General features: G+C 46.5%; 1 protein-coding gene and 1 pseudogene across 1 annotated transcript in view; one reads left to right on the top strand and one right to left on the bottom strand.

Annotated features, from left to right (window-relative positions):
• Positions 1–893: 893 nt before the first annotated feature.
• The window catches only part of LOC144129656 (uncharacterized), a 32,408-nt gene continuing 16,652 nt past the window's right edge, over positions 894–16,649 (top strand). The window contains exons 1-4 of the mRNA XM_077663767.1: positions 894–1,262; positions 1,828–2,013; positions 6,138–6,193; positions 6,661–6,819. Coding sequence (XP_077519893.1) covers positions 957–1,262; positions 1,828–2,013; positions 6,138–6,193; positions 6,661–6,819 — 707 coding nt within the window. The 5' untranslated portion in view covers positions 894–956. The remainder of the gene's footprint in view (positions 1,263–1,827; positions 2,014–6,137; positions 6,194–6,660; positions 6,820–16,649) is intronic.
• Positions 13,193–13,327, bottom strand: LOC144130678 (U1 spliceosomal RNA; annotated as a pseudogene).

Genomic DNA, 16,649 nt, shown 5'->3' with positions numbered 1-16,649 from the left:
AACATATCAAACTTTTCGTGAGCCCCGTCAAGTTTGATATATCCGGGTTTGACTGTTGTAGTTGTAGTCAAGTAGCAGTAGCAGTTTGGTTTATGGGGTTTAACATTATAAACCAATTTAGGCTATGAGGGGTGCAGTAGTAGAGGACTTCGGATAATTTCAATCACCTGGGGTTCACTTTACGTGCAATGACATCGTATAGTACATGGGTCTTAAGCATTTTTCCTTCAATGAAATGCAACCGCTGCAGCCGGGATTGAACCTACGCCTTTCAGGTGAGCAGCCAAGCACCGTAACCACCGAGTTACTGTGGCGGCTAGTAGTAGTAGTAGTAGTAGTAGTAGTAGTAGTAGTAGTAGTAGTAGTAGTAGTAGTAGTAGTAGTAGTAGTAGTAGTAGTAGCAGTAGTAGTAGTAGTAGTAGTAGTATAAATCTGCAAGCTAACCCAAGACAAAGAAGGAGGGAGAAATACGAGGAGGCGAAGACGAGAAAAATCAGGGCTCTCACCAAATGTTTTAACTAATCTGTAGATTAGTTTGGCCATAATTTTTCACATACTACATGTGTTCCATCAGTCATGAGCAATATGGTAGCAGCCATGGCTCCTAGGCAAAACTGTGAACCAACATCATTTCTGACACAACCAAGAGAGATGCCTTTCCAAGCGAAAGTTGAAAACATTGTTTCACACTTTTTGACTTTCTCCTGCCATCAATACTGAATAGCTCGCAAATGTGACTCCCATTTGTGACGCACATCTGCCTAAACTTTCAGTCATACCTAGCATATGACAGAGTGTTAAAATATAGTTACTACAGAAAGGAGGCAGCAAATATGCTCACTGCAAAATGCCACAATGTTCATTAGTGGTAATAGAACAAGCGCCATGTCAATTCTTCCTCTGGAAATCTCGGTATCTGTGTTACTTCATTTGTGTCTCCTGAATGACCATTCTGCATGTTCTGTTGCACAGGCACAGATGTCTACACCAGCAGTAAGGCAGATGACTGCTGGGCAGCACTCGTGGTCACACCCATTATGCGGCGTGCCCAGAGCCTGGAGTCAGCTCAAGAACTCATCTTTGTTGACTCGACGGCTTCCTGCGACACTACAAGGAGCACAGTCACAGTGTTGTTGACAGCCACAAAAGCTGGTGCAGTGCCAATAGCTGTGCTAATACACAGCTCACATAGCAGGGAGGGCTACAGTTTGGCTTTCCAGCTGCTGAAGCATTGCTACCCAACATGCTTTGGAAACAGAGAGGTAAGGGTTTCTGAACTAATGCAGGAGCTGGAAAATAGCGACAGTATTTAACGGGTGACAGTTGTAGATTATGTTGCTTATTTTTCAAGGAAAATCAAATGACGTCATTAGCATCTGACATACTGTTGTTGGAAGTGAGGTGCTTGTGCACTGTTGTTGAAAGTGGCATGCTTGCTTCAAGATGTTTAGAAACCATACTCTTAAATGAAAACGACTTCCTTTGTTTTCAACAAATTTCGTTTCTTAACGTTAGTTTTCCCTGTCAAGCTGGTATCGGGGAAAGAAGGTCTCACCATGGTAAAGCACGTACACGCACTGCCCGCCTTACTTTTGCAAAGGTAAACTTCACATATGGGTGATACTGCTTGACATGTGGTTAAGCCTTTACTACCCATGAGTACAAAAGCATGGTAATGTTTTAAAGGTTACTTCATAGCTTTCATTCACTGCATTAACAGATAAAAATAACTGTCTAAGCGCCCTCAGCAAACACAGTACACATGCACTTTCCCTTAATGCAGCAAAGAATGCTTATCTTTTTGGCATATGTCAACTGCTGTTGCAGGCACCTGCTGCATTCATGTCAGATTCTTCTCGGCCTGAGAAGGACGCCCTGCGTGACGTCTGGCCCTCGGCACAACAGCTGTTGTGCCATTTTCATATCCTGCAGGCAGAGTGGAGGTGGATCACCTCTTCACACCATAAGGTGGACAAAGATGACCGACGCCGCTTCATAGCAGCCTTCCAAAAGGTATTGCCAACTTACTGCTCGCTGAGTACTACACAAAAAATAAACCAAATGCTGTGTGAAAAAATTAAATGATGGAAGCACTACATCTAAGCTATCATACTGCTTGCGTGGTACACATTACACAGAAAAAACTAGACAAGATCAAGGTCATGTTTTGGCATGGTGCTCAAACAATATGAACGTTTACCAAATTGTCCAGGTTTTCATTTTTCCAACACCACATCTGAGCCTATAAGATTAATATTTATTTGGTAGGAAATTGATGTAATATTTAATGATTGTTAAATACTAAATGCAGAGTGATGTAGACACTGGGTTCTGTCCAGTCTGAGCCAGAATGCACTGCTTGCACTAACGGAAGAGAATTATTATACCTCAGCTCACCAGCCTAATGCATTAATCAGTGAAAGCTGATTGACGTTAGCAGCTGAGAGGTCTGGAGTGGCAGGCACAATTTGACTTTTCACAAGCGCCTGCCCACTTGGGCGTCTTACAGGCCTGTTCTGGTGCCTATATGCTCACATGAACACTCTGCCTTCTTCTGCTTCCAATGTTCAGTTCGATCCCATTCCCGGCACACTTCACGGACTCCAGGATCTGTTTGCACAAAGCAAGCATTCTAGTTCCCAGTGTTGCCTTATTCGCAGTCTAAGCACTCCATTCAATTTCGGGACAAAAAAGGCATATAACTGGCTCCCAGGGTCAGCGGACACCTTAAAGGACTATAGATACCCGATTTTTGCTTGCGTGTTTTCCTCTTTCAAACAATGCATTAGACATTTTTATGTATACAGCACCCCGCTGTATTCGGCTGCGACCAATATATATAATATGTCAACACAGGTTAACAACATCTTAGTTAAAATCAAAAAGTGATGGACTTGGGCACGGCATGTAATGTGAGGTCAAAATAGCCGATGGTCGTTAAGCGTAATGGACTGGATTCCAAGAGAAGGCAAGCGTACCCGGCGGCGGCATAAAGCCAGGTGGGTGAATGATACTAAGTCTGCAGGGATAAGGGGCCATGGGAGAGGCGTTTGTCCTGAAGGTGGGCATAGTCAGATTGATGATTATGATGAAATCTACAAAACAAGTGTTTTTTTTTCCCACTAAAAGCAACATGGAGTTAGGTCAGGCTTATTGTGTGAAACACAACTCATAGAATTCATCTCAGCATTCTTTTTTCGGTAGACTGCATTTCTCTGGCTTCAAGAAAGGCTTCCAATTTAGAAGCTCAACACTTAATAGCTATTGCAAAAACTCTGAATAGCAAACATTCCTACTACCCTCTTCACACGGATTGAAGCATATCTAGTGGGAAGGAAGCACTGTGCAGCTTACAACTGCACAAGTTCAGCAAGTGTGTGTGTGGCCTTGGGTGTCCATTTCAGGCCTCCGATGTATTTACAAACGATCTTGCTAGAAATGTTTGAAGTGCTACCAAACTGTAGCTGATGTGTGCTGCACTTACCATGAGATTTCCTCTTCAGGATGGTTACGGCAGAATGGGTAGAATAAGGACAAAGAAAGGAATGCACTGACAGGCGTGGACAAAGGTGCTGCTTCAGCACCTTCGCCCACATCTGTCTATTAAGGCGAAAGCCTTTAATGGCTCACCGTTGTCCGTCCGTCCGCAAAATCTGTCACACTATAGCTGTCAATAAAATGACGTCAACTGGATAAGAAAAAAATCCTTTTGCACAGCGGAATTCGCACCAGCATCCTTCCGCTCCGCAGCCAAGCGTGCTAACGACTACGCTACTTCCTGCCAATGCATATGTAGTTCTCCTTGTCTACTGTAAGGCGCGGGCTGGGCAACTTTATTTTTCTTTCTTTTTCTTTGCCCACAATAATATATGTCTACTGTAAGGCAAGCCTGTTATACGTAGTGGCATGGGCAGGGACAATTTATTTTTATTCTTTTTATAGTCCAACAATTATTTTTGTCTAGCATAAGGCAGCCCGTTATACCTAGTGGAATGGGCAGGGTCATTTTATTTTTCATTCTTTTTTTAGTCCCACTGTAATTTTTGTCCACCGTAAGGATGCTGGAGAGTGTTTGCGGAAAGGCATCTAATCAGACGGATGCCTCCCAAACATCCTCCAGTGTCTCCAGCATTTAAGATTCACAAACAATTGTGTACTTAACATTTTAGCCACACATCAGTGACACAAGCAGCAACACCGTGCTAAAGCCCTCACCGCACATTAGGTCAACAAAGTACCCCCTGAATTTTTGCTCTTTTCTTTGTCCTCGCTCTACGAAATGTGTTGTAGCCACCATAAAGTATGCAACAAGCTCAATTACCCACCCTTTTAATGGGTGTTCGCTCAGAAACAGGTTTAGTTATGCTACAGGTTAATATTAAGACAGTACTTCTTTCACTTTCCTTTTACTGCACTGGCTCACTTTTTTTTCTACTACCTTATTTGCCCATAAAATGCATGGCTTGTGTTAACAGCTTTGGACATGATATCACCTGTTCATTATAATGCATTCTGTTTTTTTGTTGTGCAGTTTTCCCTAAAACAACAATGTGCCAGTGTGGGCACTCCAAGCAGTGTGTGTGTGTGTGTGTGTGCGTGCATGCGCGCGTGTGTGTGCACGTGCGTGTGTAAACCTTTACAAAACAACGAAAGCAGCTGGAAATACTCAATCAGAAACGAAATCATAATGACTGATCTGGAACTGAATTACGAGCTCCTAATAAAAATGGCTTCAGGAAGAAGTGCAGAATTTGAGTTTAGCTCTTCCTTTTTTTAAAAAACCTTTTTCTGTGACAAAGTACCTCCTCATGCATGAGTGAGGCAAAAAAAACGATTGTGCATCACTACGTTCATTAAGCATGGTTAATACACTCCTATTGTTCTCATTTATGTCACAGGTCCTGTATTCAAAGACCAAGGAATAACTTGAAGAAGCAAAAGCAGCTCTTCGCTCACTGCCTCACCAAGACTACGTGCAAAGAGTCGACTCGCTTTTGAAGACCGAGGAGGAATGGGTGGCTATGTACCGGGCAGGCATTGTTACAAGAGGACAGAACACAAACAACTACAGCGAGGCATCGATTAGAATTCTGAAGGACATTGTCCTGTGCAGAACAAAAGCATACAACGCAGTAGCCTTGGTGGAATATATCACAACAGCATGGGAGAACTATTTTGAGACAAGAATTCTTCGCCATGCGCACAACAGAGAATCGGCGCATCGAAACAGCATAGACCGTCTCTTAGACAAGATCCCAGACATGGCTACCGAATCTATCGTGCAAAACCATGACGAAGGTTACAGCGTCCTAAACTCAGCTGGGACTGGGATGTATGAAGTACATGCCGACATTGGGGTCTGTAGCTGCTGGGCAGGGAGTCAAGGGGCCTTCTGCAAACACCAGGCACTTGTATAGAGGTCCTTTGGAGGGTCCTTTCCTAACAGCCCACAGCTAACACCTGCTGACTGTGTCCAGCTGGGTCAGCTGGCACTGGGTGAGAGATGCCCACCACTGGAGTTTTTTATGCCCATGACGGGAGGTCTACAAAGTGATGCACCTGCAGGCACTTCTGTGTCTTCTTCTGCCAGTCTGCAAGACCCAGAACACCACCAAGGCCCCAGCTGCTGTGATCAACCAATGAATACGTCGGATGAGACAAGTCCTGAGCCACGTTTAAAGCCAGAGGTACAGCAGAACCTTTCATTCTATTTACTTCCATCAAAAGTGAAAAAAAAATCTTGTAGGCAAAACAGCACAACCATGATGCAAGATACCTTATTGCATGCCGAAAATAGTTAGCCTTCAGCAAGGTCTAATAATTACACTCCTAGCCACTTAGTGTTCCAGCTGCCATAACTGGTGACGTATTAAAATCAGACTTCATTAACCTTTTGCAGGATCTCGAAGAAAAATACAGGACCCTGGAGCAACACCTGCGACGTCTACACAGACTCGCTGAGGGAAACTCGTCATACGCCGCTTTACTTGATACCGTGAATGCACAGCTCGGTAGCGTGAATACAAGCAGTGGCGCATATGGAGTTATGCTAACCGTAAAGGCCGCAACAAAACCAGACAGGCGCCGAGGCCAGAAGATAAAGGTGCAACCCACAAGCCTGGTAAGGCGCCGACCAGGTCTGGCAAGAGGCTCAGGACGTGTTCCCGCTGGACGGCCACCACAATCAGGGGCAGTAAGGAGCCTAAAACGGAAGCACGCACTGAGCTGCAATGTCCGTGACAATGTGCCTAGTGCCAAGTGCCACTAGGATGGACACACATCACCAGTAATCCTTAGCCTGTCAAGAAGCTAAGTGAACCAAGATGGCTTCAATAACTCTTTGTGGGTGTGGCAGAATCAACAATTTCCTACCTTGACCAGCACCAAATGGGGACATCAGAATTTGAAGAGTGTGCTCAAAAGAGCATGTTTTTCCCTGACTGAACATTTTACAAGCGCTGTACTCGTAACGAAAGAAGAAGAAAAAGGGCATTATTCTAGCCGCACTGCCATTGCTCAGAGCGCGAGAGCCTCCTAACCTGGACAGACCAGAGACTGTCGCCGCCGTGGTTTTGCCGCAGCCTGAGCGCTGACCTAAGACCCCGTTACATTAGATGGAGGTTTGGTTTAGCATCCTCATACCGCCCTGGACCTTTGCAGCCGCACACAACCGACCCCCACTATGCCTAATGACGCCAACCACCAAGCCGTGCAGGTGGACTCCTCAGTCCTGTGCTCCAGCTCCCTCCGGCAGCGGGCCCCACCCTCTTCAGCGGTACTGATGATCATGATGCTGAAGACTGGCTCACATACGAGCAGGTGAGCACATCTAACAAGTGGGACGATACTACCAAGTTGAGCGCCGTCATCTTTTATTTGACCGGCGTTGCCAGCCTGTGGTTTTCAAACCATGAAGCAGACTTCTCTACGTGGGCTGCTTTCAAGGCGAACCTCACCGAAGTGTTAGGACGTCCTGCTGTGCGCAAGCTGTGCGCTGAACACCGCTTGCTCGAGCGCTCTCAGCCCTCGAGTGAGACGTTCACAAGCTACACTGAAGATGTGGTAAACCTGTGTCTGCGCATCAACGCCCAAATGTCTGAGGTTGATGCCTTTCAGATGCTGCTGTCGCGAGATCTTTGCACCATTGCCGAAGTTGTCAGTCTCCGCCAGAGCTACGACAAGCTGCGCAAGCAGAGGCTAATTACTCGCCAGCACACAGCGCTTGTCGAGTCGCTTGCCGGCCTGTCAGCTGCACCCGACCACTCGCAACTATTGGCACACATCAAAGATTTCGTGCATGACGAAGTTGCATGTCAACTATCGCTTCTTCCATCCCACTCCATGCAATCTCCGTACCTGGTACCCGACCTTCGCACTGTCATCAGTGAAAAAGTGGCTAAGGCCCTTCCACTGGTCCCTCCGCCTGCGCCAGCTCAGCCGCCCGCACCTGTCACTGCACCCCTGACTTACGCTGCTGCCGTCGTCGCACGGCCGGGGCCACCTAACTACTGCCCAACCTATGCTCCACCTCAAGCATCTATGCCTCAAGCCCCCTCACGCTCTTACGCCTTTTTTTCCGACCGCTTCGACAATTCTGCAGTCCTTGGCGTACCATTTACAACCGGCCTATTTGTTGCTCTTACAGATTGCCCGGTCATGTGGCCCAGCTTTGTCGTCGTGTACCAATCTCCCAGGTTCCCGGTTACTGGCCTCCTCCCAGTGAATATTCACCATCAGCCGAGCCGCCACAGAGTTGCCCTCGTTCACCTGATCACACTACCGTCTCTACCCAGCGCTCACCTTCTCCTCGTCGCCGTTCCCTTTCTCCCATGCATTGGTGCCTGGATCTTTTGCAAGAGGAAAGCTAGATACTGCAGTTCCTGAGGCAAGAACTGCGCCACCAGCGAAATGTCCAAGGCCTCAATTATCTCCCGCAAATCTGATCGCCGTTTCTGTAGAGGGTGTTTCTGTTCTGGTGCTTGTCGACACCGACGCTGCTGCTTCTGCCATGGCGGCCATCTTTTACTGCTCCTTGCAAAAAGTGACGACCCCACTTTCTGGATTTTCGCTAGGCACCGCAAGAGTGCAGGCTTTTGCACCGTTAGCGACGTGCGCGGCTCGCGTCATTATTCAGGAGATCCTCTACGTGATTGAATTCATCATTCTGTCTACCTGTGCTCATTAAATCATCTTGGGTTGGGTCTTCCTGATGCGCCATAATGCAGCCATCGATGGTGCTCGAGCTGAACTCAAGTTCTTCGCACTCAGCGGTTCTTCGCCGCCCAATGCCCCTACTGCTGCTCCTGCCAAAGCCGTCGTTGCTGAAGACACTGAATTGCCTGCCTGCTCTTCAGTTCTAGTGCCCATCACTTCTGACATTGTTTGCGATGGCAACATACTTTTTTACACCATCGCCCCTCTTTTTGTGCCGCAAGTACGTGCCCATACCTTACGTCATCCTCACCCTGACATCTGGCCTTAGCGCGTTGTTCGTGACGAATCCATTTACATATGCTTCCACTGTGCGTTGCAGTGAGTGTTTCGGAACTGTTTAAATCATTGATTTCATTCTCTATCACGAGGAGACTGATGATTCGCCGTCCCTCGACGTAGATGCCATCAGCCCGCTGGTTCCTGCCCTCGACACTTCGCATCCAGACGTTTTCCTTCCCGCCATCAACGCCTCTCTTCCTGCACCTCAACGCACTCAACTTCTCGCGCTGCTTCGTCACTTTCGTTCCTCCTCTGATTCACACCAGACCGCTTTAACCCGCACGTCGACTGTCGCCCACCACATCGCCACCGCTGACCGCGCCCCTCTGTGTCAGTGCCCATATCGTGTCTCCGCCAGTGAGTGGCATGTTATTCAAGAACAAGGTGACACCATGCTTCAGAGCGGCGTGATTCAAGCCTCAAACAGTCCCTGGGCCTCACCCGTGGTACTCGTGAAGAAGAAAGACGGCTCTACTCGCTTCTGCATTGATTACCGCCACCTGAATAAGATCACGCGAAAGGATGTTTACCCTCATCCCCGCACTGTTGATGCTCTGGATTGCATCCAAGGAGTAGAACATTTCGCTTCTCTCGATTTACGCTATGGGTACTGGTAGGTCCCCTGGTATCTGACGATCACCCTAAAACCGCACTTGTGACCCCTGATGGCCTGTATGAATTTAACGTCATGCCTTTTGGCCTCTGTAATGCTTCAACTACTTTCGAGTGCATGATGAACACCATTCTGCACTGTCTGAAATGGAAGCCGTGCCCTCTGTTATCTCGAAGACATCGTGATCTTTTCGCCCGACATTGCAACTCATCTGTCCCGACTGAAGCACATCTTAACCTGCCTCAAGAACGCCAGCCGTCAGCTGAAATTAAAAAAAGTGTCGATTTGCTGCTTGTGAATTGAAAATTTTAGGCCACGTTGTGTCAGAAGCAGGCGTCCGCCCTGACACAAGCAAACTTCGTGCTGTGACTGCGTTTCCAACACCTACTTGCATTAAGGAACTGTGCAGCTTCCTAGGCCTCTGTTCCTATTTTCGACGTTTTATTCACAACTATACGGCCATTGTTGCCCCTTTAACTCAGCTTCTCAGCAGCAACATAGGTTTTTCGAGTTGGTTGCCTGTCTGCGACGACGCGCAGTCTCCTCAAGACACCACCCACCTTGCGTCACTTCGACCTGCAAGACCCAACCGAAGTACATACGGACGCCAGTGGCATTGGCCTCGGGGCTGTGCTCGCCCAACGCAAGTCTGGATTCGAGGAATATGTGGTTGCTGACCCCTGCCGCACCCTCACAAAAGCCGAATCCAACTACTCCGTGGTTGAAAAAAGAGTGCTTAGCCATTGTCTGGGCTCTTGGCAAGTTTCGACTCTGTCATAATGGCCGTCCTTTTGATGTCACCAACCATCATGCCCTATGTTGGCTTTCTTCGCTAAAAGATCCCTGCGGTCGCCTTGCGCGATGGGATCTCCGTCTACAAGAATATAACATACGTGTCGTATATCTTGCCTTGTCCCGCTCCCCGCTACTGGCCGAGCTTGCCAGCCTCTCTACCTTCGATTCCGCTGCACATTCGCTCACCACCTCCGGCATGCCTTCTGAGGAGCGTAAATATCAATGGATTGCCTCTCTTTTTGACTTTCTCTCTTCCCCATCTACGGCTCCAGCGTACCGTGCGAGGAAAATTTGTAAATTGTAGGGTTTAACATCCCAAAACAACCTGCCGGCTACAAGGGTCACCTTAGTGGAGGGCTCCGGATTAATTTAAAGCATATAAAGAAGACTGAAGACATACACTTAACGTAGTGTGACCATGCTGCCTCGAGAACTTCTGCATAGGCTGTTACAAGCAAAAGGCCAAGGGCTATCCTGAACTATTTCCAGTACTGTGTCTCATGGTGTCTGAACCTTCAAACCATTTAGGTAAAGAGAGCTAATTGATGAACAGCTCAGAGCGAAACTAACACCGTTCTTGCTTCAGGTTGTTGGTCAATATGGCCTCGTGCACTATGACATCAGCTAGGCATCCTGGTTGGCTTAAAAGTAGAATGACTGCCCAGGCAGGCTGTGGTCCCTGGTTCTACCCCAGACTAAGACGAATTTTCCTTCAGCTGCAAAGTTTCTGAAAAAGCTGTCTAGCTTTGCTCTGCAACCGTATAAATGTGATCAAGTAGAAACTCAAGAGTAATTACTGCCTAATTGAAATGCACTTCACCTTGAGTGTTTCCCTTAAACACTTTGAGCTACATTGTGAATGTGCATTCCAAGAGCATCTTCCATTCCCCAACATTCTCCTTGCCCCAAAACAGTTATCAATCTGAAACTCAAAACAAAACAAGAGGCTCCATGCTGACACTGTCAACAGGAATTTCCTATTCAGTCTTTGAGAATATACGCATCCTATTGTAACGATACTTTTGATACAGCATTGTGTACACAGACTTAAGACACAAATCAAGCGCACTCTCACTTTACAGTTCCATTCAGTGCCTCTCACGATGAACGTTCATGTTTACTGTTCGGTTGCAAGAGGGTTTTTGCTGCAGTGCTGCCTGCATTACCTACCCCCTTCCAATTTCCTATTTTTCTTTTGCCAAGGCTGTGGAGTCTGATTGCACCTGTTTCATTTAACAGGTATATTTAGCAGGCTATTTGCTGCAGTTCACAGAGTGTTCGAATTTACTTTCTTTGCAATGGAATAAAATGTAGCAGGAAGCTTTTAGATAACTGGATTCTTATGCTGCAAACCTGTTGGACCTAACATGTGCTTTCTGGCAGTTTCTCGGGGTCATCTTTCTGCATTTCCGGAGTACAGTGAAACTTGGGATTAGAGATAATGTTAGATAATGCTTTGTGCAACATGCATGAAAGCAGCTTCACATTTTTTCACAGTGGCTGCAGTCCTAGCAGGATGACCTACAGCATGAACTAACACATGTTGACGTTTGAATTTAGGCTCCCTCTTGGGCTTTCTAGACAGTATATGCTTCCTGCATGAAGTCGAGGGTTGGACGGAAACCTGTTTGGTCGGGGCTGTACATCGAGAAGGCAGAACACCGGCCAAAACAAAATGAACTCCTAAATGACGTTTCGGCTCTCACACGGGAGCCTTGTTCACAAAAAGGTGCAGACGTGAAATGCTGGCTATTTAAGCTTGAAAATGTGCCCTAGGCAGTGGGCTTATGCACTAGGAAGTGCCCCGTCAGTGCGATTAAGAGTGTGTTCGGTTGTTTGAATGGCTAAGGAGTCTAGTGCATTTGACGAGGCTTTCTTGTCTGCAACAGCATGCAAGTGTTGTCTCAACCTTTTAACAAAGTTTCCACTTTCACCTACATACACATAGTTACAGTCTCTGCACGGTATAGTGTACACTACGCCCGGAAATTTTTCTTTCGGCAGGCAGTCTTTTTACATTGACGAGCAACTTTTTCGCCGCCACGTGTGACACCTCAGCGTCATAAGATCGCAAGATGCGTGCCAAGGCTTCATTGAACCCGGGCACATATGGCACAGGTCCACGTTTTTTGGCGGCTGAGCCACTGTCAGATCGTGGGGGTTGGAACAGTTTGCGTTCCACAGCGTTGACGAAAGGCAACAGGTAGCCACATTCGGAGAAGTCCTTGCGAACACCTTGACGGTCGGCCTTCACGTCCTCTGGCTCTGTGCAGATGCGGTTTGCTTGAAGAAATAGCGAGGCAACTACTGATCTCTTGTGAGAGGCTGGGTGAAAGGAGTGAAAGTGAAGATAGCAGCCAGTATGAGTGCTCTCCCTGTACACTTTGGATGAGAGCATGGATTGGCTTCGTTTCACTAAGACATCCAGAAACGGAAACTGTCCATTCTCTTCTTTTTCGACTGTGAACTGGACGGCTCTTTCGGTGCTGTTAAGATGCGCTGTGAAATCAAATAAAACATCCTTCTTAATAATAGCAAAGCAGTCATTAACGTACCACACAAAAATCTTTGGCTGTGGGCTGAATGAATTTAGTGCGTGGCTTTCAGGCCATTCCATTGTTAGGTTTGCAGCGGTAACAGAAACTGAAGCACCCATGGCTGTGCCGTGAACCTGTTTGTACAACACCTGGTCGAAAGTAAAATATGTGTTACTCAGGCAGAAACGCAGGAGTCGCCCGAGATCTGGCACATCGATTGGCGACCTGCCAGGCGAAGTAGCATCAGATTCTAGGGCCGCCGCGCAAACCTCGACTGCTAAGTCAGTTGGAACACTCATGAAGAGTGGCTTGACATCAAAAGAGACCATCATATCACAGTTGTCAAGACGCACGTTTCGAACTTTTTATATAAAGTCAGCAGAATGAGGCACACTGGTCTGGGTTCTTCCGATGAGCGGAGCCAGTATGTGGTGCAGGAAGCCAGAGAGCTTGTAGAGTGGTAAACTGGTAAAATGTGCGACAGGCCTCACTGGAACATCGGTTTTGTGTATCTTAGGAAGGCCATAGAACGCTGGTGCTGAGCCATTGTGACATAGTAGCGCTAAGCAGAAGGACTTATGTTGGGGTGGCACCACAAAAGGTGTGATAGAAGCTTTTGCAACTGAGAGAGAGAGAGAGACTCTTTAATGAAGAAACAGAGAATTTAGCCGGCGTTTCAATATCGCTGGCATGCTACTCTGCGTAGGGAGGGGAATTTGGGAGATAAAGACTGAAGGAGAGCAGCGTGGAAGAGGTGGAAAAAATTACATGCCCCATCTAACTCATTAGAGGAAGTGACAGGGGTCAACGCGGGCGCAGTGCAATGCCCACGTCTCACCCTGGAGGCTCCTCCATCCTGACCAAGGATGCCCCGGCACCAGGTAAGTATAGGAAGAGGTGGAAAAAAAACGAACATAAAATGCAGCCATGAAATGGGTACTAAGGATGCAGTGGCGAGTATTGATGTAACCTATGGAATGATGGAGTGCATAGTCCGACGAATGGGCTGACGAAGTTCACTGCAAGAAGAATGCATGAAGGTAACCTGCAAGTGAATTTAGAGCTTATCGAGATCTCCAATGTCTTTTAAATATGTAAAAAGAAAGTTAATTGCAAGTCTCTGTTGCCTGAAGCAGGCTAAGGGGCCTAAAACTTTGTCCATTGTTAGGGGCACTGGGCAGAGCTTCTGCATGCAATGTTCATAGTACGCACGCTCGTTAGCATACGCAGGGCACTCAAGCAGGATATGTTCCACAGTTTCTATCGAAGCACAGTTGTCACAATGCGGACTGTTCATTTGTCCAAAACGGTATCGCAGGCCATTTGTATATGCAGCATTCAGACGAAGTCGGTGATAAAGTGTTTCGAGTTGTCGAGGAATTCTGGGTGAGAGTCTTGATCTAAGATGTGGGTCGATTGAGTGAAGAAATTGGTACTGATGTGTCGGCAAACTCCAAAGCCGATACGTTTCTTCGTACGCAAAACTTTTAGCCATTTGGGACGCATCAGATTTCGTGAGAAAACTTCGAATGTATCTCTGATGTTGATGGCCCTTACGGGCCGCTTCATCTGCTTTTTCATTAGCCATAATGCCACAGTGAGCAGGTACCCACTGAAATGTTATACAGTGGCCTGTGGCAATAGCTAAATGATGGATATACCCAATGTCCAGGGAAACTGGCTGGTGATTCGTTTTCTTCAGCAGGTTGGCCAGGATCTGCAGAGATGCTTTTGAATCGGTGAAGATAACCCAACGGCCGGCGGTTCGGCGCAGGATGTAAGAAACAGCTTCCTTAATGCCGTGAAGCTCAGCTGTTGTAGAGGAGGTCCTCCGCTGCAGCCGGTAAGAAAGTGCATGGCCTGTAAGATACAGGCATGCAACTGTGCCTGTATCTTTGCCATTTGATCCCTCTTGACACACACGTAAGTGCTCTGGTCATACAGCAGGGCCAGCATTTGGTCTTGTAGGTGACCTTGTCGAGAAGAACAGTGGCATTTCCTTTGTCAGCTGGTAGAATGACCAAATCGGCATTAGCCTGGAGCTGCTTGATGGCGTTGCACTGAACTGAAGAGAGTGTCGAGGAGGCCTGAAGCGGCCGCAGCCTCAAAAGAGCGCCGAGTGTGCGAGTACGTGCTTCTTCGCGGCGGGAAGGTTCCACCTTGCTGATTGCGTTCTCCACTGCGTATAGAATATTTTCTTTGGTCTGGGGCCGGTGCCACTTGAAGTTTAGGCCCAGGCTGAGTACAGACAGAGCAGGATCAGGCTTATGAGAGTACAGGCTGTGGACTGTTGACAAAGTGACGTTGCTGTGTGCAGGCCTATCCTGATGTGTGAGCCTGTAGAGTTTGTCTTCGTGGGACTGTTCTGCTCAGGCTGCAGATAATTTGGCCTGAAAATTGGCGTGTAGCTGCACACTTAGGAATACTGCCGAGTACTGGCACTCTAGCCGGCACCGTGCAAAGAAAGCTTTGTTTTCTAGTTTCCTAATAGTTTGTTTGCAATCCAAAATTCTTGCCTGTAGTAGAAATCGTTCAGCCTTGGCGACAATGCTGTAGCCGAAACTTGTTGAAACGGGCCTGTTGAGGCGGAGGGACTGAGGAATGAGGCCAAGGGTCTTGCATATGTCATGTTGAAGTTCAAGTGACCATTTGAATGATGCCACTCGAGTGGTCACGGAAGTAAATCGACAGATTTCGGTAATTGCTCTTTGGCCATACGACCGGTGTAAGTTGATGAACTCGAGGGTTGGACGGAAACCCATCTGGTTGGGGGTGTACATGAAGAAGAAGGCAGAACACCGACGAAAATAAAATGAACTCCTAATGACGTTTCGGCTCCCACACGGGAACCTTGTTCACAAACAGGTACAGATGTGAAAGGCTGGCTATTTAAGCTTGAAAATGTGCCCTAGGCAGCGGGCGTATGCACCAGGAAGTGCTCCGTCAGTGCGATTAAGAGTATGTTCGGTTGTCTGAATGATTAAGGATTCTAGATATAGACGGCTCTGCAGATTATTTTCTGTTTTCAAAATGCACGCGTTGCTCCAATCTATATCATGCTGCCTGCTTTCAGAATGTTCGGCGAGTGCATTTGACGAAGCTTCCTTGTTTGCAACATCATACTGGTGTTGTTTCAACCTTTCAACGAAATTTCCACTTTCACCCACATACACTTGGTCACAGTCTGTGCATGCATACTGTACACTACACCCTAAATTTTTTATTTTTTTTTCATGAGGACAACATCTGTATACCTGGCTTGAAAAGTCGTGATATATATTCTATTTTTGTATTTATTCATCATTCTCAGCAATCACTGTCTGCAACTCTCTGCTAACAATCATCACATCATCTAGTACAGAAGCATCATTCAATAAAAGGTTGAAAGAGTGTGTACTTTTTAATTACCATCATTTGCCATGCCAATGAACCCTGTATTTATTGTATATGGCTTTTATTGCTCGAGTGCTTTTGTATAGTATTGTGTTCTCTTTTTGCCGTGTTCCTTAATGAGTTTGCAAAATTGAGCATACTTAATCAAATTTTTTCTTGTGATTGTTAATTTCCACCGCACCTGTTTTCCGATATGCAGTTACTATCTTCCATATGTTTATCATGCGTCATATATACAATTAATAACAGGAGGTCCCCACGACAGTTTCTACTTGGGGCCTCCTCTTCTACTAATTTATTTACCTCATGCCTGAACTAGTTTTTGAATAAACATAATGTATGTCAAACAAAACTTTGCAGTGGTTATTCGTCATCTGCATGCCGTCTTGCTCACATACTGTTAGATTCACACTGGCTGCTAAGCTAGACCGCATGCTGGAGATCATATTTTGTGTTAACGGGATTGGTATATTATTGCAAGATGTTAATCAGGCCAAGGTATTTGGTCCTGATGATATTCCTCCAGTTTAATTCACAAATTGTGTATGATTCACCTACTTTGCTAAAAGCTTTGCAAACTGTTCACATCACCTTTACAAGACAGTGCTGTAATGACTTTGATAGGTACAGAGTTAAATATTACTTTAAGAACAAGCAAGAAATTTATGCTTAAGAGTGCTTTTTATCTCGGGCCTTGGAATAAGCAACTGAATTACATTGGGAACAAGGCAGCCATCAGTTCTTGGTTTATTACAGTAGAGATTCGGTCATTTGCAAAGTGATTTCAGAATACAGCTGATATTCATGTGTGATCAATA

Source organism: Amblyomma americanum, chromosome 4, assembly GCF_052857255.1.
Source record: "Amblyomma americanum isolate KBUSLIRL-KWMA chromosome 4, ASM5285725v1, whole genome shotgun sequence".
NCBI lineage: Eukaryota > Metazoa > Arthropoda > Arachnida > Ixodida > Ixodidae > Amblyomma > Amblyomma americanum.
This window is presented reverse-complemented; position numbering and strand designations above follow the sequence as displayed.